Raw genomic sequence first — 27,586 nt, 5'->3', positions numbered from 1 at the left:
CACTGACATCACAACCACTGCTTTTAAATATAACTTTTTCCCCTAATTTCTTAATGCATGTAACTCCCTACTTAACAAAGTAACCTTTTCAATTGTTTCTCTAGAGGGAAATCCATTTGTCCAAGCAATACCTTAACTTCTGTGCTGGATAAAGAAATGAAGAGCAGGCCTCCACCTCCTATTCCTCATTACAAACAAACAGATAAGTAAGAAATTTATTTCAAAAATTCTGTGCTCAGTTATTTGAAAGGGTGTTGACTTCAACTTTATAATCCCCAGGTCTTCGTTTTTCCCAAGCCATGTGATACTTTGGAGCTTTCAGCCTGCACTAATATTCTTTCTATAAGTGAACATGAAATGAAGTGTTAACAAAATGTAGAGTTGACCATGTGACATAAAAGCAGTAATAAAACAAATGTTGTGGATCTAATCTTTATATAAATACTAGGCAGTTAAGAAGGTATGGATGTTTCAGAGGCTATGTATTTGAACAGTGAGTATGTGTATTTTTCCTCTAGTGGATATAGTAGTCCCACAGCTGGATAAATGGGAACTGTGTTTTTCTCAGATACTGAAAACTACTTAAGATGGAGTATATAGGGCTTCTTAGTGCATAGTCTAATAGAACGGTCTTTACTTTGTATGACCTGCCAGCTTCAGGCACCTGTAGGCATCTCATAGTTAGGAATATTTTCAGTAGGTGGCTTATTCTTTGTACATATTTGTTCTTAAGGGCTCTTCCCCAAGTTATTTCCACAATAGCACTTGAATCCTTGTCCCCTGAAAAACTATTTGGAGAAAGGGACAAGTTAATTCTGCACTAACTATTGCAGGAGCTATTAAGTAGCATCTTAAATAGATGCTGCTGAAATACGTAGTAGGCTGTTTTGAGAAAGATGTAAATTGCTTTAGAATTCAGCATCAGAGCAAGCCACATGTCTGAAAAAAACTGTTTCACTGTGTAACTTAATATGAATTTTCTACAGTTTGTTACCTTTGATTTCCACTTAATTCTGCAGGATTTTTGTCTTCAGTGACCTTAGTCAAAGTGAGTTATGTAACAAAATTGCAAAGGACTTTCACTATTTACTTTAAATAGAAATAAAACTTCTTTAGAATTATGTAACAAGATCTGCTGTAGGACTTTGTACTGTCTTAGGGCAAAAGTCTTCACAGTGTTTAGATTTCGTGTTACCATATTGTGGTTTAACACTGACAGCAGCTAAGCATCATCATCCTGCTCTCTCACTCCCCCTCCTCAGAAGGATGGGAGGAGAAAATATTATGGGGAAAAAAAGCTTGTGGACTGAGATAAGGACATGGAGATCACTCACCAGTTACAATGGCATGCAAAATATGTCAGGGTAGATTAACTTGTCTGTTGATAACAGACTGGAGCAGTGGAAGTTAAAGGAAACTAAAACCGTCTTCTTCCTTCTATCCACTTTCTTCTACGTCCTCCCTCTTGGCATGAGGAAATGGCTTGTGGTCAGTTGTGTAATCAATGAATATATGGACATTATAATTTAGAAATGTACAAGAAAGTTAGGCTGAACAGGTAATCACACCAAAGAACAATGGATGGGAAGCCTACCCCTGTCCTGGGCTCGCTGAGAAGACTCCAAGAGGAGCGATCTCAGAAATCCTTCCCCATTGGTAGTCAGCACTTCAGTGGGATCTAGGAGAGGTGAAGGCAGGCTCCAGCCCTTCCAACAGAATTATTAGAATATAATTTAGAACTGCCATCTACCAATGCAGTGTGCAAGTGCACCCTGAGACATTATGAGAATTTGTGATTTCAGTTTACTTCTGTCTCGTTTCTCGTGCACAGTGAATAATATCTGCTATTCTTATAACTTCAGGAATAGTGGAAGCAGCGGTTTGTCCAAACCACTAAAAGAAGAGCCAGTAATTGACTACTTTGATGTCCAGGACTGATGTCACTGATGTAGAATTACGGCACAGAAGCTCACAGGTGAAGATACTAAATTACTGCAGAAGGTGCTTTTGGTTACTTGTCAAATGAGTGCTTGTCCAACATATCCATGGTTTAACAACTGAGGCTGGATTGCAATACTTTACCTAAGTGCATTGTACCTAACAGTTGTACCATTTTTTATTTTTTTCTTTGAAAGCTGGGTTTTCTGCACTTTTTTTTTAATCTAATATGCTTTCAGAATGATGGGAATTTTCATCAATGCCTTGAAAGTGAAAGAAAATTGTCAAACATTATTTTGGGTAATAGGAATAATAATTCTTACAGATTTATTTTGATGTATCTCATGCAGTTTAGAATGAACCAGGAATAATCTGTTAAAAACATTAATGGGAATATTCTAAAAGCATTTTCTGATGTTATTAATTCACTTCCTTGTTACTGTGGTGAATCTGGGGATTTGAGTTACTCTTCTGTGTGCAAGGAAATATGAAACTTAGTCACTAACTATGAATATACACTTTAGATGTCACAAGAGCACAGACTTCTTTTGGTATCTGAAGAAAAAAGATTTGAGGAAGGTGGAAAATTAAGGTTTATTCTGTTGTGTCTCAAATTTGACATTAAAAAAATAGACAAGAAAATTACTGATGCTGTTATTTGAGACACCAAACAAGATAATATTTAATATTGTTATTTTAGTGTTCTATTTGGTTCATGTTTTATTTAGATAAGTTAGTTTGGTGGACTTGGGTTTTTTTTTTTTTGCATGGTTTTGTTCATTATTTGTAATATTCTTCTGTACTGTGAGAGCTCAAGGGAATATGTGAAGTTTGAGCTAAATGTGTTTAGAGTCAGAGCAATATTTGTAAAATTTCTAAGAACATTTGTCTGAGCTCTTTGCCAGTGGGAGATATTTCTTGCATGGAAATGCCGTGAACAAAATGCCATGAGTGTCTGGTGTAAGAAGCAATTTCACAGAGGGTGGATTTGTTCCAGATTATGAGGTGGGGTGGATGAGAAAACTGTAAGTCTGATCAGAAGTGGCACAGCTCTAACTTTTGTTGCCAAGACAATGCAAGGCAGCAACCCGTGCTTAGATTCACGGAGTCAGTCATGAAACTGTGAGCCTTAAGTGTGAAGAATTCTGTGGCTACGTTTCATTCTCAGTGATATGAGATTGTGAAATATGAAACAGCAGCAAATTCACCTCATCTGCCTCCAAAACCTTTTCAGAATTAAAATGCATGTTACTGCAAATTTTTGTGCTTATTATTTTGCATAAGACGACTTAAATGTTTCTAAATGCCTCAAATATGCTTCTGTTATAAGAACAGTTACCAGAAGGATTCTCAGTTCTTGAGCTTTTAATTTGCATGTAGTGGTTTAAATCTATTTTCGCATTTTTTGTATTACATTTAGTGAACAGAAATGAAAGATAAATTGACAAAGCCTATAGTGCCCTTATTTTTTTAAGCAAATTAGTGTTTGATCCTACAAAGTGTAGCACTTTGCTATATTCAGTGAAAGAAGTAAGTTGCTTGGCATCTTTTCAGTAATTTATTTCTTCAAATCCCATCATTATGAGGAGTGTATCTGTTCCCAGTACTTGCAGTGCCTGCTCACCGTGGCTAGACAAAGGGTAATTTTGGTCTAGAAATTCAGAGCTATGTTAGTATTTCCAAGCTAGTAACTGCCAACAGGGGGAATGTACGTAGTTACACTGCAGAGGTTTGATCTGGACAGGAGCTGTCACTTGTCTGGTAAGCTGAAGGTGTATCACATCCCTCCAATGTAGTTGGCATACTGTAGGTATGAAGAAAGCATCATCAAAAACAAAACCACACCTAATTGATTTGGTTGATATTAAACAGCATAAGGCTGAAGCGTGTTAACTTTTCACCCACACTGAAGTGAATGCAGCTGATGCTTCTCATCTGTACTTCTGATTTGAAATACAAAACTTAAAAGGCTTCCATAACATTATACTCCCTTTTTTTAAAATCAAATTACATCTGGCATAAAAATATGAACTTGGTGAGATGCACTTCAGCAGTCAAGTATTCTGCTACTGTTCTTACTAAAGCCCAGGTATCTTTAGCTTCTCAAGTTGAAACTAGTAACTACACTGAATCTGTTCATACTGAGAAGTCATACTCATCACTATACATCTAACTGCATGAATATCAAAAATTTTATGTAGATATGTATATTAAGCATCTTAAATCATGGCTGTTGGAGCTTATCTGTAGTTATGCATCAAGTCACACGTGGAAAAACGTTTGGTTTGCAATGGGTTTCAATAACTTGGTTGAAACATGATACTACATATCTACCATACATCTAGGGAGATGATACCAAAAGGAATAAGTGTGGATGTCTTTCTTCCTAGAATACAGTAACATGGCCTTAAAAAGGAGCTCAGCAATGTATAACAGAGGTGTTTTCTCTGTTCTCATGTGCTTTGGCTGCAGTGTCTGTGACTTTCACATGGAATAGTACTAAAGCCAGTAGTTTTGAACTTCTTACTGCACGCGTGCCTCATGGAAATAATTTTCAATTAGCTATTTTGTAACTCCTTCAGCAGACCTTTACACCTTTATCTGACAGAAAAGTGATGGATAACAGCAATCTTTGCATCAGTGAAGTCAGAAGCAAAATCTTTACTGATGTCACGGTAACCAAGACTTGAGCTTGAATATACTAACCATTTTCCACAGCCCGCAGAGTGATGTTGTTTCTTGTAAACTTACTTGGTGCAGGTGTTCTGCAGTAAGCATCCTTTGAAATAACTTGTGCTGTAAGTTAGAATTCATGCAACTTCATGAAGCGCTTTGAAAATTGTGTATAAAACAGATATTTTTGCATTTTGGCTGTGATATTACCTATATTGTTTAATGTGTTTAAAGTGCTCTGAGTATTAACTGCTTGGGTTTAACCTAAAATTGTGTAGGATGCTTAAGTGGACCTCAGTACCACGGTTTCTGTGGCACTTCTGTACAATATCTGCCACCTAATGAAATAAGCAAAATAAGAAAAGTGTTTTAGAACAATTATAAGTTATTTGTTGAAAGATTCTTATTTGACTTGGTTGGGTTTTTGTTTATTTTTTGAAGTTATTGGTGTCAAATGACCTTCTTTATAAAGCTGAAATAAAAGTAAATTGAAAGTTCTGTGCTTTAAATTGTTTGCAATCTCTGTTTTGGTATTTCAGAGTTGTCAGAGTCCCTTCAGGACTTTAATGGGACAGATTAACAAAAGTCTGTCTGACAGAGTCTCCTCAGGACTTTCACTGGGCAGTTTCACAAACGTTCAAAAAGAACAGATTTATGTAAGGGGTAGACATAACACATTGGGTATTGCAGCTGATAAATGCACTAGCTGCCAGTAGTGTGAATATATGATCATAATGCTAGCAAAAAACATGATATCTCAGGTAGTCTTCTCCAAGAGGTGAGATGTAATGCTTAGAAAGAAAGTGTCCCTGTCTTGGTGGAAGAAGAGGAACACAGCTTCCCCTCTCTTAGCTCTTTTCTCTCCTTCAGTTTCTTCTTTCTCTTCCTCTTCACTGTGCAACCCATGACATACTTCCCCTTATATCCTAAACCTTCTTTGTTTCCCGTATTGGGTGATGTTTAACATGATCTGGCAGAGAGTTGAGCACTACAGTCATATCTATTTAGCATGTTCTTCTAAGAGGTCATTGTCATACAAGCGGGATGTTAACTTTAATATTAATTTCATGGCTAATGAAGCAAAGTCTCATTCCAGGCACTGTGGCCTTCAAGATTCTGCTCTGGAGCAGTTTTTCTGCTCATTCCCACAGCCATCAGCCAAAACAGGATTGTTCTGCTGCCACAAGACTCCTCCACCTGCTGCTTTTTATGCCAGTCTCAAGGACTTCCATCACCAAGTTAAGATAAGCAGGCATCAGCATTTTTAATACTCCGTGTGAAAATCCCAAACCTGCTGCTGCTTGCCCTAGTGAGATAAAGGAGGGGCAACAGATATCTCCTGCATGGATATCTGTTTTGCTTGCCCTCATATCCTTTTGTGAAGTTGTGTTCAGGAACTGCCACCTAGTAAATGATTCAGCTTCTAAAGTCCAGTCTTTTGATGTATCTGCCTTTTATTCTCTGGAAGTATAGAAAATTTGTTCTAATTCAGGAGCTGGAGGGCTTCTTTTATGAGAAGCTGTAATAAACAAAACTAATAACCATTGTAAGAAAAAATGTGTATTAGTCTGACGTTTTCCTGTAGGAGATGAGAACAAAAGAATTGTCTCTGTTTAAAAATCACACTTAACATAAGTTCACGTGTTTTACTAGGGAGCATTTTTGAAGAAATCTAAGTTGTGGTGGCAAATAAAAGTCTGTGGTGAAAACTGGTGTTTGAATGTAATGGATAGTTCCCTGTCAAACAACGTAGTAAGGATTGTGCTTTCCATTCAAGGCACTTGAAGGTCTTGTTGTCTTCAACAAGCAATTCAGGGAGTCTCAGACTTTTCTTCTTACATGGTAAGTTAGGTACCTCCTCACAGATATTAATAAATGCTGTTTCAGGAAGTGTAAATTAAAGTCTTAGCTCCGTAACTCCTGGATAAGTACTGATTTAGGCTGGTGCTTAAATTCAGTATTTTTGTGTCAAATAAATAAATACCAAATAAGTTTCTAATTAAGTCTGTGTGATTGCTTAGGAGGGATTATTCAACAACTTCAGTCAAAAGTTTATGCAATTCTAATAATTTTCTATTGAAGTAGGCAATAATTAAGCAAGAATTAGATTGACACCATTGAAATCTCATTGAAGAAGATTATTAATTGTTATTTCTGATAACTTTATTGAAGGCATGCAACGTCTTACTTGCTGACATCTAGATCTTAAGAATGATGACTGATGGCTGAAACAATGATTTCATTGTAATTATTATCTTTTAGCTCTCCCATTTTTTTCCAGTTCTGACTAAGAGGAATTATTCTAGTTTTTATCATAAATGTAGTTAAAGCCCGGGAATGAACACAAAATTATGCAAGTTATCTAGAAGTCAATGTAGTATAAAAAGAACTGGAGGCAAAGGAAGTTGTGCCAGGTGGTTAGCAAGTTGAACTTAAGCTAGCAGTGCACCCTTGTGGCAAAGGCAGATAACATCCTACTGTTGTAGGATGCACTTAGCCAGAGCCTAAGTGATTGCTCTCTTTTATTCAGCACTTGTGATCTTTCTGGTGTTGGGTATAGATAGCTGTAGGTTTCCCAGTACTGTAGAGACCTGGTCAAACTGAGTCACCAGGTGGTCAGGAGATTGATCACAGGACGTTCGTGGAGAGGTGATGGCACTGGGTTTGTTCAGCCTCAGGAGACTCGGGAGATCTTACTGTGACCACTAGTGCCTGAGCAGAGGGGAGTGAGAAGATAAAGCAAGACTCCACTGTAGAAGAATGGAAGGAAATGGGCACAAGCTGAAACACAAGAAATAACCGCAAAGTCTTTTTTACCATGAAGATGGTAAAACACAGAGTTAGCCCAGAAATGTTCTAGTCCATCAAGGTCCTGAGCAGTCCGTTATAAGTGGACGTTCTTTTAGCAGGTAAGCCGACCAGATCAACTCTTGAGATCCCTTCTAACCACCTGAGTCAGAAACCTTTGGATGGTACATTCAGGATGTCCCTGGTTTTTAGGTACTCACAAGCACTTCAAAGAAGTCATCTGTGACTTCAAGAATATTCATTGTTCACAGGCCTAGTTCCTAGGATAGCAGTTCTTAAGCTGGAAGGCATTACATCAACTAAATGGTGGGCTTACAAATATAGTGGCCTTACAAGCATCAAATAAGAGTAATGAAGACACAGAATGTGTTTGCAATTCAGTGGTTTAGGAAGGAAGAGAATAACAGCGTCTTGATTTGGTCCAGCAACTAGAACAAGGTCAGACACCATCTGGCTGTCTGGCCATCAGCCATCTGGATAGATTACAGTCAACAATAAAAACCAAAAAAAAGATGGACAGAAATACAGTTTTTCAGTTATAACCAAGAATACTTTTGGTGAAGTTGGCATGATCCAATAAATTGGAAAGGTTTTTATGGCTGTGGGAAAGTTAAACAGCAAAAATGTCCTAAGGCTGACCTGACAGATTACACGTGTCATTATATTACATATGGTTTGTTTTTAACTTTTGGAGCAATTGGATGATCCAGAAACAGATAGGAATAGAGAATAGGCTAGCAGAAAGAAGATGGAGGTCACCCAGATGTGGGCAGTGAGCTCTTCTGGTTGCAGTCTATTGTGCGCACCACCTCTACTCTTTTGTTTTTGATCAAAACCCAACTGACCCTGTGAGGAAGGGAAATATAAGGATAAATTCCAGAGGATAAGCTGTGTCCTGTGGTCAAATGACACTGAGAAATGGCAGATACTTAGCCTAGCTGGAAGGCTAGTGGTGGAATCTATGTGCTTCAGGAATACCAACAGAAGGGTGTAGAGGTAACTGAACTCGGGAGAGTCTATGTGACGGACACAGATGCAACTCTTCTCCCTTGCTTCCCTGTCCCCACTCAGATTAAGGTTTCAGATATTCCTTCTGCTTTCTCAGGTTTCCTATTCTCACAGCCCATAAGTCACTCATTCTGCCCATTCAAGCCAGAGATATTGTATCATTCCTCCCAGTCTTATTCTGTGCAGTCTTTTCCATAAGAAGCTTAGTCCACCTATGTTGCTTTTTTGTCCTGTCCAACTGTGAGGGTAGGTCTGGCTCACAAAGACTGTGTTTAAAGGATAGATCTGTAGCAGTCTGAGTAATTTCTGGCACCTTTCTCTGAGATTACTTGCCTCTGCTTTCCTGATTTTGAGAGGATAAACAATCAACTTTGTCCCAACTTTAAAATCCCTTGTTCTAACAGGAATTATAGTGAGACATATGGGCCACATGTCTGGGAGTGTATATATAAACATACAATTAAATATAAATATACGATTAAATATAAATATACAAATACACTACATCTATAAACACAGGAAATAAATCCTAACATACTTAAGGCCTTAGTATCAAAAGATGTATTTTTAGAGAAAACAGAATTTCTAGAATGGGAGTGACACTTAAGACATTTGTACTTTCCAGCTAAGGATCTTTTATGTAGCAGTGATGAGCTGAAAGAATGAAAAGCGTTCTTTCAGAGAACAGTCTACATCTCTACAGAACCTTAAGACTTTACAGTTCTAAGTACATCACCTGTGCCTTTAATCTGCAGTGCCAGTTGGAAGGAATGTGGCTTCTTCCCACTGCACTCTTATCTAAAGGCATAACATACTAAAAGAAAGAATATTTTGCAAGTTTGGCACAACCTGTGTGGATGCTGTCCTACTCAATTGCCATCACAGACTGCATCTACCCCAGAACATCATAGTTTCTTCTTATGGTCAGTAATTGCTGCAGACTTACAAGAACAGGAAAAGCAGGACTGGAGATGGCTGTAATGATTTTTAAATTCTTTAAGTTTAAGCTTACAGGGAAAATTATGGAATTTTGACCAGGCTGATGTACTTACGATACCTTTAATTTCCCCCAGGACTAAGCTGATAGATAAACTTACCTGGTTTTCTACTATGTTAATTACCTTTAGCACCCCATATAATCTACTTGCAGAACTCATCATTCCAGACATTTCATTTTTTTAGTAATAGAAAATATTTATTCTAACCTTATTCTGAGCCATTTTTTTCATTCCTGGACTGAACAGTTTTTGGGGTTATTTCTGTAACTGCTTAAATATCCAGGCATCAGTTCCTGCATTGGAAATTGGACTATTGCTACATCAAAAGCTTATTTGCAAGACCCACTACAACTTCATGTAATTATCCCTCTAAATCGCTGTGTTAATCTGAGAAACTTGACTTGCTTTTGTTTACTGAGAAATATCAATTGCCCCCCTGCAGTTGTTCTAGGCAGGAATAAGTAGCCAATAAACTTCGCTTTCATCATTAACTGTATTAAGACTTGAACTATTAAACTTTGTAACACAGGAAAGTGACAAAACTTGCAGTTTTTGTTTTACTGATAAAGTTAGTTCCAGTTAGTTTGCAGATAAATAAAGTCTGGAGATAGCTAAGTTGGCTGTATGGTTGTTCTGTTCACAAAGAAGCAAATTGCTTCTGGCAGGTTCTTGGTAAAGCAAAGTACTCACAGGCAGGCCAGTGCTCATATGTAGAAAGAAGCGCTGAACTCATTCAGCTGGTAAAAGGGCTCTCTGGCTACACAGCATTCCTCAGGAAGCAAGGCAGGCCCAAGAGATGCGTTTCCTTTAGCAGCTGGCCCTTTCATGAGCACAGGGTGCCTCCACCCTGGGTGCAGCCCTTCTGGTCTCAGGAGGAGCGCAGTACAAACAGTTTGCCTGTGCTCCCCGGGCCAGACACACCTGTTCACCAGGTGCTCAGCCACCAGCTCATGCCGCGATCTGACGGCTCCTCTACACTCCACCCCTTCACAGCACAAACAGCAATTGGGCACATTTGGAGATAAGCCCATACACCGCAATTACGATATAAACAATTCCTGTATGTAATACACATAGGTCTGTAAATCAGTTCACTTGTGTGCACAGGCTTCATAGTTGTTGCAGGATCACACACAAGGCTCAGAGTTGTTACAGGATTTATTCACTAGATGTTTCCCATTTTTCTTCCTCAAGAAATTCCACCACCAGGTGCCACTGCAGTGCAGAACGCTATGACGACTCTGCAGCGGCACCGCAGCATATCAGAGGTCAGTGATACGCTCCTGCTGATGGTTTTGTGGGCCACAGATGTTTGGAGTAAAACAAATGTTTAACCAGTACAAATTGGGAAGTCCACCCTCCAAAGGTAAAAACACAAGCGGTAGTACTGCCCTAGGTCAATATTTCTGCCTGAAATGCCCAGGCCCTTCGAACCACTCCCTTTGACCTGCTATTGAGAGTTGGATGACTATCAGGCACCAGAGAGGGAGTTTGGACCTGCCAAAGCAGTACAATCACTGTTTCTCCTCTGGGGTCCATGTGCCAAATACTTGTGGAGGTACTGACCCCCCTCCTTTCTAGTCACCTCCCTCACAATGCAAGTAGGCTGTTCCTCTTTGATCCTGCCTGCACCTCCCACAGCCACTTAACCTTGCAGTTCCCAGGCTCAAGGTGAGGAGTAGAGTATTATTCAGCAAACCAACTTGGGGTTTCAAGCATACATTGTTTCCCTTAATTTAGATCCTAGGTGGGAAGGCCCAAGTTGTTTATAATACATGCAGGGCACTGGGTCAGCCGTCTCTGGCTCTTGCATTTAAATCTCTCAGCATCTCATGCAGTGATTTGGTCCACCCTGCGGGGACTGGGGGTTAATCTTCAGAGCAGCTGTTAGAATGCCATTATGCCACTCCACCAGGCCCTGCTTCTGTCAGATTATGAGGCAGATGGTGCCACCATTTGGTGATTTTCCTCAGCCCACTTCTGTACCGCTACACCCACAGAACGTATTCTTTGGCGTAATGCTGTAATGCGATGGAAAGTACTGCGATAGTAGCACTGTGGCAAAGTCTTCAGCTACAGCAAATGAGAACAAGCCCAAACGCAGCAGCCACAGATGCAGAAGGAAATGAAGGCCTCGGGTAGGCAGGGATATCCAGCAAGAGATGCCGTCACCTCCACTGCCAACTCTTAATTGAGGTCTGGGAAGGGGTGGATACTGGCTCCACCCCTTCCAATCACTCAGTTGGCCCTGCCTTCCTACAAGGTGTTCAATCACTGCCTCAGGCCATGACTTTGCATTTCTGCTACACTCCACCCCTTCATGGCATGAACCAATGATTGAAGGTAAGCCCTTTCCATTAAACCATGATCCAGTACACCATGACACTTTGTCACAATTGTTGTGGTGTAGATTGATGAAATATAAGACGACTGATGATTGGTTCTTGGTTGAGATTCATTTGTGGGTCAGTGTTCAATGGTTCTCCTGAAGGCACGTAGTTCTCAGACCAGGGAAGGCTTGGCTCACTCCATCAGTCCCATTCAGTCCACCACCAGGTGTCACACTGATCTTACAGTGAACTGGAGCATCTTCATGTCACCTTGCTCTTCCTGGTGATCCTGTGGACTCAAAGAGACTCACAGAGAGTAACTTAGATGTTTCAGAGATACCAGAAGGGGTAGGTCTGCCTTCCACAGCACAATACAGGCTGTGTTCCTGTCCTGGGTCAACTTCAGCTTGCCCTGGGGCACGTCCTGGCCATCTGTACCATACCCTTTGGCCTGATATAGAGCTGCATGACTATATTGGGTACCAGAAGGGGAAGGTATCATGATTTGCCACAGGGACATAAGACATAATTAAGGTCCCCTTAACAATGAAAACCAGAGCATTGCCCACAATGTCTGCAGGCTGTATACCTATTACTGGGGAGACTATCGATCCACCAACTTCCAGTAATCTTCCCCAAGGTGCAGGTAGGCCACACCATTGAGGTGCTACTTGCACCTTCCAAAGCCATTCTATTCAATGTGTACATGGTTCTAGGTTCTGGGAGAAGGGAGCAGAAGATTATTTTCATTGTCAGTTTGGGATCTTACCTAATTACTGGTGCCTGTAATTGGGATCATAAACAAGGAGGCCCACATTGTCTGTAGCATCTTCAGGGCACTGGGTCTGCCATCTCTAGTCCTTTCATTCAGGTCTGAGAGTCTGCCTTCATGGCAGCCTTAGGAATATCATTACAACATTATAACATTCAGTAATCCCTCCAGATTATAGGGCAGGTGGAATCACTGCTCAATATTGTGTTGTGCCTGTGGCCCTGTGTAGTACCACTGTGCCAGTAAAATGAGTCCCTTGGTCGCTCTCAATGACTTGAGGTGTCCCATAGGCAGCCGTCAGCTTGATGAGTGCCTTGATGGTATATGCCTGATTCACTCTCAGCACTGGATAGGTGTGCAGTAGCCCACTTGCAGTGTCGATGCAGATCAGGGCATATCTCACCCAATCAGACCAAGGGAGGGGCCCAATGTAATTGACCTGCCATCGCTGGAGAGGATTGTGTTCTCTAGCAAGGTGGGCTGTTGTTTCAGGCAAAGGTCTGTCTCATCTTGGAGCAAGCATTGCAGACTCAGCATACCTGGACAATATCAGATAGTTGTATGGGCAGTCTCCATGCAGCTGCCCACATTGTCTTTTGTTTAGCATGCTGCAATATCTGATGTAACCAGTGGGTGATGTTCTCAGATGGTGAGTCCTCAGTCCATCAAACTTGGATGAATGTGTTGGATTCATCGTTTCCCAGTGAATGTAGGGGTTGGTGGCCAGTCCCATGTTTAACCACATTCTGTCCATCCAACCTCATATCTCTGCCCCAGATTGGTCAGGCATGAATAGTCCAGTTCTAGGAGGCCCACTGTACAATCCAAAGAGTGAACCCCAGGTACACAGCCCAACCGTCTGTGCAGATGTTCAGGATACCATCTCCAGGTTCCTTGATGGTTCCATCCACACAGCTCACAGTTCTGCCCATTGCCACTCTGACCATCCCTTTCTTCAAACAAGGCTGTATCAGTGCAGATATGGTATGCCACTGCTCCTTGGGTTACCCCTGCTGGACCCATCCATATACCACGCATCTTCAGGAATGGGATATTTTCCTTTCTGAACCAGACTCTTCTCTGGTGGAACAGCCATTGTCTCTTCTGGTGCATTGCTGTGATAAGCCACTGGGCCCAGGCTCTTCTGGAGCTCTTTCAGTGGTGATGAAGGCAGACTACTCCTCTAGCTGAGATAGGTGACCCACTGTGCCACAATCTGTGTTTGGGCCACTCCTGTCTTAGGAAGGTGGGTCAGATCTTTCACCTACCCATAAATTGGTAAACTGACTTCAGATGTTTTGGTTATTGGCTCTACTGCCTTACTGCCTCTGTGCTACAGCACAGAGTAGGCAGCCAATAACTCCCCAGTGAATGTAGGGGTTGGTTTTTCAACCATACCGTACCTCTATTCTGTTCCATGCCAAACCTGAAACCAGAACCCAACTGGGGTTCAAATGAGATTTTGGCACTGCCATAGGCCCCAGCCAAAGCCGTCCTGAGTTACATGGACATCTAGTTTGGCTGGAAGAGTAGGATTAAATATACTCTGTGCCTGGTCCTGTTTAGCAGCTAATTTTGCTTGCTGGAATGCCTCTCTTTCCATTCTCCCCCTGTCCCATCTTTGGCCTTTCTTTGTGAGTCGATACAAAGGCCTCAGCAGCTGTGCTAAGTGAGGTATAAAGGAACACCAGTACCACAACATACCCAGAAGTTCTTGCAGCTGCCTTGGCACAATAGGGACTGGGAACATCTGAACCTTGTCTATCGCTGCACTGGGGAGTATTTTGGTCTTTCCTGACCCAGGAATTTCACCGACAAACCTGGTCCTCACACTTCTTGTGGGTTTATAGCCCACCCTTTCTCTTGTAAATGAGCAGTTAACGAGTCTACTGTCTTCTAATGCGGGTCAGTTGTCAACGTGGGATCATCAGTATAGTGGTATGTTTTAACCTATCAGGATTTTCCCATTCTTCTAGGTCATGTGCCACTAAGTTATGACAATAGGTTGATGAATGCACATAGCCATAGGGTAGGACCTGAAAGGTCCACTGCCTGCCTCTCCACATAAATGCAAACTGGTCTTCATTCTTCATGAATGGGAATACTGAGTCTAGGACACAGTGGTTGGTTTCTATCTCCCTACTCAATGTGCCCATCAGGGAGGCAATATCAGGTATGGCTGCATGAATGGGCAGCCTGACCTTATTTAACTCTCTGTAGATCCATTGCCTTTCTATGTGCTGACTTCTGTACTGTCCATATGGGGGAATTATATGGTCTATGTGCAAATCCTATGATCCCTGCTTTTTCTAGCTTCTGCACCATTCCAGAGCTTTCCTCTTGCCCCCAGGAGTCTATACTGTTTAGTATTAGCAATCCTGCATGGATTGGGCAAGCAAATAGCTCGTGTTTCACATGGCCTCTTAATATCACCTGCACCATCCATATACTAATATATCTCTCTCTCAGTCTGATCTCTCCCACAGTTATCTGGAGAGTAACACCCCATAGTATGTCTATGCCCAGGATATACTCTGAGACTGGAGCAACAGATAACTTATACCCCAGGGGTGGGAGATGCCCAAGCCGCAGCCTCAACCATGTCTGGATTACAGGGATGGTCTGTCCACCAAACTCAGTCATCACCCTATTTCCCTGGAATTTGGTTGGATCACTGTAAAAATTGACATTTCTGTTCCCATACCAACTGCCATAACTCACTGTATATTCTTTCAGGACCAAAAAATAGTCAGTTCAACAAAAGGCCCCTGGCAGGACCAAAGGCCCTAAGTGCAGGGGAGCTAGCATCCTGTGTCATGCAAATAACTGAACAATTGCCAGTTCTTTTTCCTCAGGTGGCTCAGGCATAATGACCCTGGTCACTTGAGGAGGCTTTTTCCATTTATTGGTAAGTACGAAATCTTTCAGGTTCTATGTTCTTATTGGTACTTGTTCAATAATCCCCACCCCTGCTTTTTTAGGGATTTTTTTGAAACTTCTGCTTGTCCTCCAACTGCCTCAATAGCTAAAGGAGGACATGATTGGACTGGCAACCAGTTTTAGCAAATTGAACCCCAGACTGGATTAAGTCATTGAACATTTGCTTTCTGGACTCCCAGTTGAGGAGTCTGTAGAGCGGGTCTCCTAGTTTTAGTTATGGGGAAGATCTTGGCCCCTTCCAGTGTTCAGATATTGTGTCTGTGTCAAAGGTGCTCCGTCTCCCCCAGCTCAGCCACCAATTGGGCTGCATGCTGGATGATGGCCTCTAAGGACACCTGTATGCCATACTGGTGAGGAGGGACTTGTTATAGTATGAGATCTCTCATCACTGCTGAGAATTTGACAAGGTCAGGACTCTTGAATGCATCATCGTAAGTTACCTCACTCATTCTCAGTTCTCTAATATAATTCTGAAGTTCTTCCATTGAGGTCCTTAGACCAGAATTTATCAAAACATTACTTTTGTTCAGCCATGTGATTCCATATGCAGCCATTATCCACCAAATTAGAGAATGGTTTTGCCATTGCATACCACAGCCACATATAGTCTTTGTCTGAGATGTGTGGTAGCAGTTTGGAAATCTCAGGCACATCACTACTAGACTTTCAGCTCCCACATCCCACAGTATCAACAGCCAAGTTAGTATGCTCTCTTGTGGTCTTTGCTTAAATTGTTGTAACAGATGCATGGGAATGCTGTTAGACATAGTAACATATGTGCAGGAGACCATTCTTTGGGTGCCAACCCTACTGTCTGTCCTGGATTTTCTTTGTCTTTTGTGTTATCACTGTCCTTATTTCTAGAGGAGCTCAAGTTCCCAGATCCTCTAGTTAAATTTTAGTTTGCTTGGCCTTCTTTTTGTTCTTGGTTTCAACTTTCAAGTAGGACCCAAGGATCCTGCTGATACAAGTCCTTTTCCTTCTAATGATATGGATCTTAATTTCAAAGGGAAGTTCCATTTGAAAGTAGCAGTTTGCTCTGTCAAAGATGTAATCTTATTTTCCAGTCATCTAATGCAAGGTTTCAGAAGTTCATTTTCATCTTTTAATTCCCCCTCTAAACAATGATATGCATTAATAATGAGAAGCAGCTGCCAGATGCTGCTATTATCCTTCCTTTGGTTGCCAAAAATCTTGTCCTAATTTGTTCAAGAAGACAGCCAATTTTTGCAGAGTGTTTAACAATGAGATTGCTGTACCTTACAGGTCACCATTCTTCAACAACCTGAACAGCACTTAACCACAGGGAAACCAGGCTTTCCCCTAGGGGATCCTCTTTCAGCATATTTAGGGTCCCAGTGACCATCCAACACATAATCTTTTCTTTCTAGGCAATCCCTGTACAGCATCAACCTAGCCCAAATACAGCAGCTACAGAAATGAAATCAAAGAGTTACTTACCTTTTTTGAAGACCCCAAGTAGGCAAGAAACTCCAGCTTAAGATACCTTTACCTCCACTGCCAGCCCTTAAATGAGGTCTGGGAAAGGACAGATGCTGACTCCGCCCCTTCCAGTCATTTAGGGATATTGCAAACACCTGAGCTCCCCTGGGTTGGCCCTGCCTTCCCACCAGGTGCTCAATCACTGTTTCAGGCTGTGACTTGCCTTTCTGTTACACTTGGTCGCTCTCAATGACCAGAGGAGTACCATGTATTGCCACAGGCTTGGTGCTTACGCTTTGACAGCGTAGGGTTGATTTCCTCAAGGTACAGGCTAGGTCTGCAGTAGTCCACTCACTGTATCACAGAATGACAGAATGACCTGGGTTGGAAGGAACTTCAAGGATCATGAATCTCCAACCCCCTGCATACCTGGCCCCTTCAGGCTGAAGGAGGTGACTTATATAGTCAATCTGCTGTCTCTGCAAGGGTTTGTGTCCTCTGGCAATGTGTCCATCATCTCCAGTAGTGGCTTTGGTTGCATTCTGGCACAAACTTCACAGTTGTGACATACCTGGACGATACCTGACATTTGGACAGGCAGTCTCCATGCTTTTACTGTTGTCTGCATTGTCTTTTTGTCTGGCATGCCACAACTTCTTGTGCAACCAGCAAGCAAAGTTCTCTGCAGGTGAATCTTCTAGTCACCTGACCCAAGCCACTTCCTCATTTCCAGGTTACTACAAGGCCCTCAATAGACTGCCCATCTGTCTGTGCAGATGTTCAACGCACCATCACCTGGCTCTTGGGTTAAAATCATCCATGCTGCTCATAATTCAGCCCACCAAGTTTGCCCATCCCCTTCTTCAAACCAGATTGTCTCAGTTGAGGAATGTTATGCAGCTACACACCATTTACTTGGATTTCATCTGCTGGGCTCATCCATGTACCAGGCTTTCTCCGGAATCAGATATTTCCCCTTTTGTAGGGGACTCTTCTCTGGTGGAATGATGGAAACCTCCTGGAGCGCATCACTGGGGTATGTCACTGGGCCAAGTGTTTTCAGCAGTTCTTCCTTCAGTGGCAAAGAGGACAAACAGCTGTGTTGCCCCAGATAGGCAACCCAGCATGCCACCATTTGAACCTGGGCCACTCTTAGCAATATGGGCCAGATCTTTCACCCACTCCTAACTAAGCAGTGTTGTTTTTACTATTACCTCTGCTGTTTGTGTTATTGGTTCTGCCACCTGCAGTGTGGAATAGGTAGCCAATAAATGCTACTCAGTCATACTATATTTCACTTCTGCTCCTTGCCATAATTGAGACCAAAAACTAAGAGGGGTATGAACAGAACACGGTGCTGCCACAATCCCCAACCAAACCCTTCCTGAGTCACATGTACATCCAGTTTTGTGGGGAGAATTGGATCAAATATATTAAGCACCTCTGCTTGTTTAACAACTAACTTTGCCTGACGAAAAGCATCCTTTTCTGCTCATTTCCGATGCCACAACTGGCCTTTCTTGGTTAATCGATATAGAGGTCTTAAGATCTGCACAAGGCAGTGTGGTTCTGCAGTATCCCAGTATGCCCAGAAATTCCTCTAATTGTTTCACTGTGGTTGATACAGGGAATACTTGAATTTTATCAATAATAGCATGGGGTAAGACTTTAGTCTTACCAAATAATTCCGAAGAATTTTACTGACAGTTCAGGCCCTTGGACTTTCTATACACTGGTAACCCATCCTTTCTCCTGCAGGTAAGCAACAAGGAGCCTACTGCTTTCTCCAGCACTTCTGAAAAAGAAGAGGAATAAACAATATAATGATGTAGTTTTACATTATTAGATTTATCCCATTGTGACAAATCATGTGCCACCAAATTGCAGCAGAAGTTTGGAGAATGCACGTACCCTTATGGTAAGACCTGGAAGGTCTACTGCCTACCCTCCCATTAAAGGCAAATGGGTCTTGCAATTCATCAGCAATTGCATTGCCAAAGAATGCATTGGCCAGATCCAGGACACAATGATAGGTCTCCAACTCTGTACTCAGTATGTCCAGGAGGGTTGCCAAAATGTCCTGGCTGATAGATATAGATCCTGGCCTGATAGATATAAGACAATTTCAGTAGAAAGTGTATACTAAGTTTATCTAGGTAATAGAAAGTTTATGCAAACATGAAGTGGGAAGGCAAAACACATTATTTTGCATACGTTAAAACTATGAAATATTTAAATGAGTCCCTCACTCTGTCATAGAATCATCATAGAATCATAGAATGGCCTGGGTTGCAAAGGAGCTCCATGCTCACGCAGTTCCAACCCCCTGCTGTGTGCAGGTCACCAACCAGCAGCCCAGGCTGCCCAGAGCCACATCCAGCCTGGCCTTGAATGCCTGCAGGGATGGGGCATCCACAGCCTCCTTGGGCAACCTGTTCCAGTGCCTCACCACCTCTGGGGGAAAAACTTCCTCCTGATATCCAACCTAAACCTCCCCTGTCTCAGTTTAAACCATTCCCCTTGTCCTATCACCATCCACCCTCACACACAGCCGTTCCCCCTCCTGTTTCTACGCTCCCTCCAAGCACTGGAAGGCCACCATGAGGTCTCCCACAGCCTTCTCTTCTCCAAGCTCAACAAGCCCAGTTCCCTCAGCCTTTCCTCACACAGAGCTGCTCCAGCCCTCTGATCATCTTAGCATCAAGAAAGGCCTCTTAATGTTACAAAGCTGTTCTGTTAAAAGTTTGTTGGTCATTGTGAGAGATGATTTATTTCTTTTTCATTAAGAAAAGAGAGAGGAGAAGTAGTAATGCCACAGTTACCCCTTCACATCAGTGACAGAACTATAGTTTTCATCATTTTTCTCAAAATATAAGGAAAGTTGAGTTCTTTATGAGGTTGCAGTTTGGCCATAACACATACTTCGAGGGACAGAAAATAATAACATACCTTGGCAACCCAAATATAACTTCTGCAGTATCATCTGTCTTTTCTATCTTTGTCAGTACTGACAAGTTCTTCTGGAAATATTTACTAAGATTTTGAGAGCTAAACCAATAAGCTAAAGAAAAATACACACTTTTTCTTTTCAAGGCCAACTATTTTTAAGAGGTCACCACCAAGCAAAGATACAAAAACAACTTTATTAGTTTCACTGTAGATGCGATGCACTCATATGAATATCGGAAAAAATAGAGAAAACTTCTATCCCAGTGTGACAAAATATTTCCAGGAAAAATAATAATTGTTTTCTAGTTACCTACATTTAAAAAAGATAAATACATGAACATTCTAGTTCTCTGCTAAGAATTAATAATCTGAAACACTTCTGGGTGTATGCACTCAGGCAGCATGTCTATATCCATGGATCACTGAGTCTGACTTCAGAAAATCATTGCCACATGAGCTGCTAGGGAAAACAGTGCCCTCTTGTTTATGCTCTACATGTTTAAAGTAAAATTAAGCAAATTTCCTTGGTTCAGGCCATCTTCGTTGTTTCAAAATAGGTGATATTCCATGACGATTTACAAGGCTATGCTCAGCACCCAACCTTTGCAAACAGCATCCCACACTGTTTAGAAAACAGCTGAGGGTGTAATGAGTGTACAGCACAAATCGGCACTCACTTCTGCATTACAGCACATTTATTCCTGTAGGGCAAAATCAGCCAGTATTGAAGAAAAGCTGTGCAAACAAGTGCTAGTAGATGTGTAAACAACAATTCTAAAACAAACCAGTATTTCTTAGCCAGTAAGTTTGCAGCACACAATATCTGTGTAAAAGTGTGATCAAAGTCTATATAGTAGGATAGCAGCCACAGCATTTCATGTTTTCCTGGAACCCACCACAGCTACATTTGCTACTGATTTACAGTTACTATTATTATTTTTTTAATAAACTGAAACCTGGTTCTTGTCTCCATGCTCTTTGATGGCCAGAAGATGTCGTTCTGGAATCAGTTGCCTCTGTACTTCTTCCACAGCTGAACAATTCCATTTATTTCTTAGAATCATAGAATCAGTAATGTTGGAAAGGACTCCTAAGATCATCAAGTCAACTGTCAGCCCACTACCACCATGCCACCAGACCATACGCAATCAAGCTGTCCAACTGTAGTTTACTGGAGGATAGTATGGCATAAATGGGTCAGATATACACTATTTATGTTAAAAAAAATAATACACTGTGACTATGCGTTCTCAACTGTTGTGAAAATTATGGAGCTTTTTTTAAAGTAAATCTAATATAGATGTAAGTTTTTATATTTATTTGGCTGGTTTAATACATGAAAAAAAAATTAGTATCTAAGCATGATATAACATAATTTTAGTAAATAATCAAATTTGAGTTTGTAATTGTAGCCACTGCTCTAGGTTATAGGGAGGTTGCATTTACATTAGGCGTTCCGTATCAGTTTGCAAGTTGAATGTGGCCAACTTTCCTAACACACAAAAGATATTTCCTCCCTTTATTGAGAAATAATTGGACAGTTTGTCACAGAAAAAGTGTAGTTCATAGAACTTCATTGTTGTTTCCGACTTTGTTTTACAACTCCTCGACTGAATGGAAAGACAGCGCCCAAGGAAAAATACTGCAGAACGAGGTCTCTCACTCACATGCATAACAGTGAACCTCCCAGAATCTCTTTATAAGCAGACACATATATTTACAGTTATCTTTGTGTGTGTTTTCAACTTGTCTGCATCACAGCTATTGATAGAGAAGCATAACAGTAATTAATGGAAGAGAGATGAACTGTAACAGACATCTCAGGATTTTATGATCAGTATTTTGGAAGAAACTCTTTTCTTCTCCTTCTTTGTTTTTATTAGTTTTTTGAATTCTCAGACGTTAGTTCTGTAATCTACAGAAGCTGTAAAATTGATAGATTCATGTGTCACTCCTAAACCACTGTGGAGTCTACAGACAGATGAAATATTCTCATCTGATGGTGATGGACAAGTTACAAGATAAAGTAATGTTCAACCAAGAGGAATCCTTGACATTATGCACACACACACGCATGGCCAGAATAGAGGAAGCACACTTACTTTCTTGTTAACACCACAAGCATATTGTTTGATTCAATCCATACCTGATTTCAGTTTGCAAAATTTCCTTAATGCTGGTGTTTAGGATACTTGACACATGAAGAATCAGACTGTTTGCACAGGCAAACTGCAATTCAGACAAAGCTGAGAAAACCCTGATTTTGCACATCCACTGAGTGTCCTCATCTAGAAGACAGATTGAACAATATGGCATGTAACTGTCAAAAGTTTTTTAATTAGAAACAGAAGGAGCATGCTTACTTTTAGCATAACAACTTTTTACTTAGTACTTACTGTACTTCTTCAGGCTGATTCTAAACATTCCTTGCTTGAGGGGATTCAGCTGTGCTGTTCTCATATCCCAAAATAGTAACCTACATGAATACGATAGAAACTAGGCCCTATTCTTTCTACTGTAACTACAGTACTGTGCAGTAGGGAAGTCAGGAGTCGTTCAGGAAGGGTGTGTATAAGGAAACCAGACAGTACTGCTGCTCAACAATAAGTGGTTCTTAATGGGCAGGAACGGCTGCCAGCATTAAGCATTCCTTCCTTCAGAGGAAAAACAATTGCACATTATGCATTGTTTTGTTCGTTCTTTCTTTCTTTCTTTCTTTCTTTCTTTCTTTCTTTCTTTTTTTCTTTTGCTAAGCACTCTGTGTCAGCAAAACAATAAAACACAGTTAAAGCAAAGTAGTATATAGTAGGAAAGTATTACTGTAAGTCTATCAGTCTATTGTACTATTGTAATGATTTTACCTGCTATTCATTTGACTGGGTATTGCTCCTTGAATAACTCAATATGAGTTTCTAAAATGTTCTCCACACATATAGAGCATAACAGAACTTTTACAACAAATTTAAACCTTGCAACCTGGCAATGATTAATCTGCAATATCACTGCTTAAAGTCTATAGTACTGTCTCCCCTGACAGAAGCTACTGAGAGAGCACAGAGGCTATTCATTTTGTCAGAGGCTGGGGGCACAATTGCTTTAAAGACTTGAATGATGAGTGAAAGCCAGTGTTTCCCACAGTGCAGAGGTTTAGCAATGGCAAAGAGGAAGGGAGATATGCAAAAGTTAAGCCACTGTACTGAGCAAACATTGGTGTTGCTACCTTCATCTTACAGACAAGTTTGTTCCACACTTTTTCTTTTACAAGAGTGGTTTTAAGATGCACTGTGTGACTTTGCTTCTCTGTAGAGTAAAAGTTACCCAGATAAAAAAAGAGAAAGAAAACAATAGCATGAAACATGGAACGGGGCTGTTATTAAAGAATTTATAGAGAGGGAAAGAATGGAAAATTTAGTTCTGCAAGAGATGTGAAACAATACAAGGAAGAACAAAAATTCAGACTCTGAAAGCTCCAAGTCAGCAGTGTTCGACTCACTAGAACACGAGTTGGCCTTTTTCATAGGAGGGGTTGATCTCATTCAGTTTCATCATCAGAAAAGATGGGACATGTTACAATTCACATTCCTTTAGTGTTTCGTGTAGAACACAATGAACTATTGGAACTTGTACCATGGTGTCCACACAACACACCATACTGATAAAGACAGGCAAAAGTAGAAGGGAAAAGAGTGGATGTAGAGGCTAAAGGCAAGAAATAATATACTAAGCTTTTAATTTCCCCATTTTCTTACAGAGCAAATTCTCTAATTTGGGCTAGTACAGAATCAGAAATAAAAAGAAACAAATTTAGTTTGGGAAGGTCCTCTGGCAGTGTAGTTTTCTATACTAGTGAAAAACTCCACAGGTAAATCATGTTTCCAAGGGCCTTGTCCAGGCAAGAATCAAGGAATAGTGATTTCCCTCTTTGGGCAGAAAGCAAAGTACTGTAACAAGGCTGGCAGGGCGAAGAACTTCATAGCCAGGGCCTGATTTCACAATGTACAAGTGAGGCAAACTTAAATCAATAAAGTCCATAGCCAAGCATAGCTGTGATGGAACTGTAAGAAAATACACCTCTGACATAGATCAGGTAGGTATCAAAAGTCCAGACCTGAACTTAATTGGAGACCCTGGACCAATGGCACGTGCATGGTTGCAACCCAGGTGCTGTGGGTCAAAGCAATTACAGCCTATTAATGCACTCAGGTTCCTGCAGAAAGTTTTGGGTATCACTCAAGATGGAGAAGGATGGAAGCAGTAGATTTCTTTGTCGTGTTTCCTCATAAATGAATTATTAGGTTAGAACAAGATCACTTCTCAAACAGCCAGCTTTGCTGGCTGAAACAAATTAAGCTGAGTCTCAAAGTTGCCTACTGTGGCCTTTTCAACTATCGTACTGAACAGTTCAGCAGCTTTATGCAGAATTCCTCAAATTAAAACACAATATGTTTTTTTCTTTCCAAGTTTCTTTGTAACTTCTAACTGTTGAGACTAGATCCTAGGATAATCAGATCTCATTTAGGAAGTTTCTCAGCCTGCTTCTCCTCCTCTGGCTGACATGACTTGCACTTTGGAAACTTCTGTACTGACCAATCTCAGCTACTGTGAGTAGAAAAGGACAATCCCTATACCAGGCTCCAATGTCAGAGAATTCCACATGAAGAACACTGCACTGTTGGCAGTGACTATCTGCAACAGTTGTCATAAGCTTCTGTTTTCATGTGTTCTGACTGCAAGGCAGAGGCACAGTCCAATACTTTGCTTCAGATACAGAAAGCTACTGCAGCATCTTCACAGACACCCTTTGTATGAACACCTGGGCAATGGAAACACTGACTCTCTAGATGTCTGTTGTGAAGTGCTAAATTGAGCTGTATTCTAAGTGCTAAACTGAACTCCATGATTACAGAGTTAAAAGACCATAAAGAATTGGCTGATGGCAGTGTGACGTTCCTCCTCATAAAAGAGAGTCGTCAACTCAGGAAATAAAAAGCACAATAGCTGGCTTTCAAGTTAGCCACAGGATGAGAAGGTTTAGCCTTCTCATTAGAAGTCAACTGTCAGATTGGAAAAACGTAATAGTAAACTTGAACTACACTGCATTGTTTTTAGTTATTGTTCCCCAAGATCACAGAATTGCAGAGATTGGAAGTGACCTCTGGGAATCAAGACAAAAGCTCTGCTAAAGCAGGTTCCCTACAGTAAGTGCATAGGAAGGTGTTCAGTCAGGTCTTGAGTATCTCTAGATAAGGAGACTCCACATCCTCATTAGGAAACCTGTTCCTGTGCTCAGTAACACCCACTATGAAGAAGTTCTTCCTCATGTTTGTATGGAATTTCTTGTGTTAGAGTTTTTGCCTGTTGTCCCTTGTCCTGCCACTGCACACCACTGAAGAGTCTGTCCCATCCACTTGTCTCCGCCACTTTATATGTTTTTAAAGTTACGAGATCACCTCTCAGCTTTCTCTTCTCCAGACTGGAGAGACCAGGTCTCTCAGCCTTTACTTACAAGAGAGATGCTCCAGGCCCCTCATCATCTTTACAGCTCTCTGCTGGATTCTCTTTAGAAGATCCCTGTCTTTTTAAGCAAGTAGCCCAGAACTGGACACAGTACTCCAGATGGGGTCTCACCAAGGCAGAGTTGAGGGGTAGGAGAACCTTCCTTGACTTGCTAGCCACAATTTTTTAATGCACCTCAGAATATCGTTGGCCTTCTTGGCCACAAGGGGAACACTGCTGGCTCATGGCCTACCTGTTGTCCACCAGGACCCACAAGTCCTTCTCCATAGGCCATCTTCCTTTCCAGCAGGCCATCCCCCTAACCTGTACTGATGCATGCAGTTATTCCTCCCCAGGTGTAGGACACTACATTTGTTGAACTTCATAAGGTTCCTCTCCACCCAACTCACCAGTCTATCCAAGTCCTGTTGAGCAGTGCCATAATCCTGTTGTATGTCAGCCATTTGACTCAGCTACATATCTTCAGCAAAGTTGCTGAGGGTGGAATAAATGCTTAAATGAGCTTGGAAGAATCATAGAACCATAGAATGGCTCTATGACCTTAAAGATCATCTAGTTCCACCCCTCTGCAATGGGCAGAGTTGCCATCCTCTAGATCAGGCTTCCCAGGTGTGAATGGACTGTCTGACCGCCCAAAGGTACCTTCTGACCTACAGAAGAAGTTCAGTCTGAACTGAAATGATCCTTGGTGTCACAGCTGCAGTTGCAGTAACCATACTGAAGATAGTTAACTTTGGTAACTATCCAAAGACCTACATGCAGAACAAACTGTACGGTATATGGAAATCACACTGAAATGACAAAAGAACTCGGGAATGGTGGTAATGACCATTGCCTCTGCAGGGATGCCTGCAAGGTCCTGAGCCTACTGATCCCATACCTTATGGCTAATCACACCAATCTCCTGGTGGATTGGTATATATGCAATAAAACACTTAAATACTCACTTTGGCTGATAATGTGCATGAACATGTGTTTTGTGCCTCATCCTCGATTCCAAACACGCTGATACACCAGGATACCATCCAAGTGGTACTTAAAATGTCAACTAACTCTCTTGGGTCCCCTTTCCTTCCAACGCTCTATCAAAATAAATGTTTGTTTCCTGCAGTCCTGATCCTTCTGATGTACTTATGGCAGCGTGCCTGTATGTGTCATTCCAATTATAAACATTTCCTCCATCACCTATTATTGCAATCTTTGTCACCCACAGCCTTTACTATAAAAGTCCAAAAATAAAAGTGTCAGAGCAAATCCTAATTTGAATTTGATACCAAACCAAATCAAAAGGGCTGTAATACTAGAATAACCATTGAGACATATAATTTTGTTCTGCAAAACTTAAATGTCAAGATCGTCTTTCCTTCAAAACATGATTATCATTGTCCCAGTTTTAGGTGGGATTAACTTTCTTCCTAGTGTCTGGTATGGTGCAGCTTTTTAAATTTAGGATGTAAATAATGTTGATAAAGCACTGATATTTTGTTGTTACTGGTAAGTGCTTCAACTAACTGAAGGACTTCACAGCTTCTCAAATTGCTCTCGCCACCCAGGAGACTGAATGTGCACAAAAAGCTGAGAGGGGACAAAATCAGGACAGCTACTCCAAACTGGCCAAAAGTATCATTCCATAACATATGACATCACATTGAACTATAAAATTGAGGAGGGTTGGCAGGAGGGTTGCCAGTGCTTGAGAACTGGCTGGGCATTGGTCAGTGAGTGATGACCAATTACATTATGCATAACTTACTCTGTACATTCTTCCATCTTTATTACTATTATTTTCTGTCTTATTCAACATTTCAATAACCCATAGGACAACATGAGTAAATATTTATATTAGAGGCCTCATCAAAATCATTTTATCAGATGTTTTATATTTATAGCATACTGATTATTAGCCTTAATTTAACCCTTTTTTATTTCATGTAAAATTAGATTTTCTATACTTTCACATCTCCTTACATCTGTTTTCGGACTGTTTATTTCTGAGTGCTGAATAGAAGATTCCATCTAAATCAGTTTTGTTAATAAGATTAATGTCTACTAAGTAGGTTGCTCCACAAGTAATGCCTCCTATTTATCTTCATGGAAACTATAACAAATGCAAAAAGCGTAACAACACTGTTTGATAGAGCAGATTTTCAGCTACATAACGCTATTTTTCAATGTAGTTACCAACATTAGCTATGTATTTTCACCAGTGA

General features: G+C 41.0%; 1 protein-coding gene across 3 annotated transcripts in view; it reads left to right on the top strand.

The window, feature by feature from the left end:
• Positions 1-5,846, top strand: part of NFX1 (nuclear transcription factor, X-box binding 1) — a 71,434-nt gene extending 65,588 nt beyond the window's left edge. For 2 of the 3 annotated variants that reach the window (XM_042837629.1, XM_042837648.1), the window contains exons 23-24: positions 105-206; positions 1,863-5,120. In XM_042837629.1, the coding sequence (XP_042693563.1) occupies positions 105-206; positions 1,863-1,938 (178 nt within the window). In that variant the 3' untranslated portion in view covers positions 1,939-5,120. Of the gene's footprint in view, positions 1-104; positions 207-1,862; positions 5,121-5,707 lie in introns of those variants that run through there. The other variant, XM_042837640.1, reaches the window with a different exon arrangement.
• Positions 5,847-27,586: the final 21,740 nt, after the last annotated feature.

This window comes from Centrocercus urophasianus, unplaced genomic scaffold (assembly GCF_019232065.1).
Source record: "Centrocercus urophasianus isolate 14NV4802_14NV808 unplaced genomic scaffold, USGS_Curo_1.0 seq_11, whole genome shotgun sequence".
NCBI lineage: Eukaryota > Metazoa > Chordata > Aves > Galliformes > Phasianidae > Centrocercus > Centrocercus urophasianus.
This window is presented reverse-complemented; position numbering and strand designations above follow the sequence as displayed.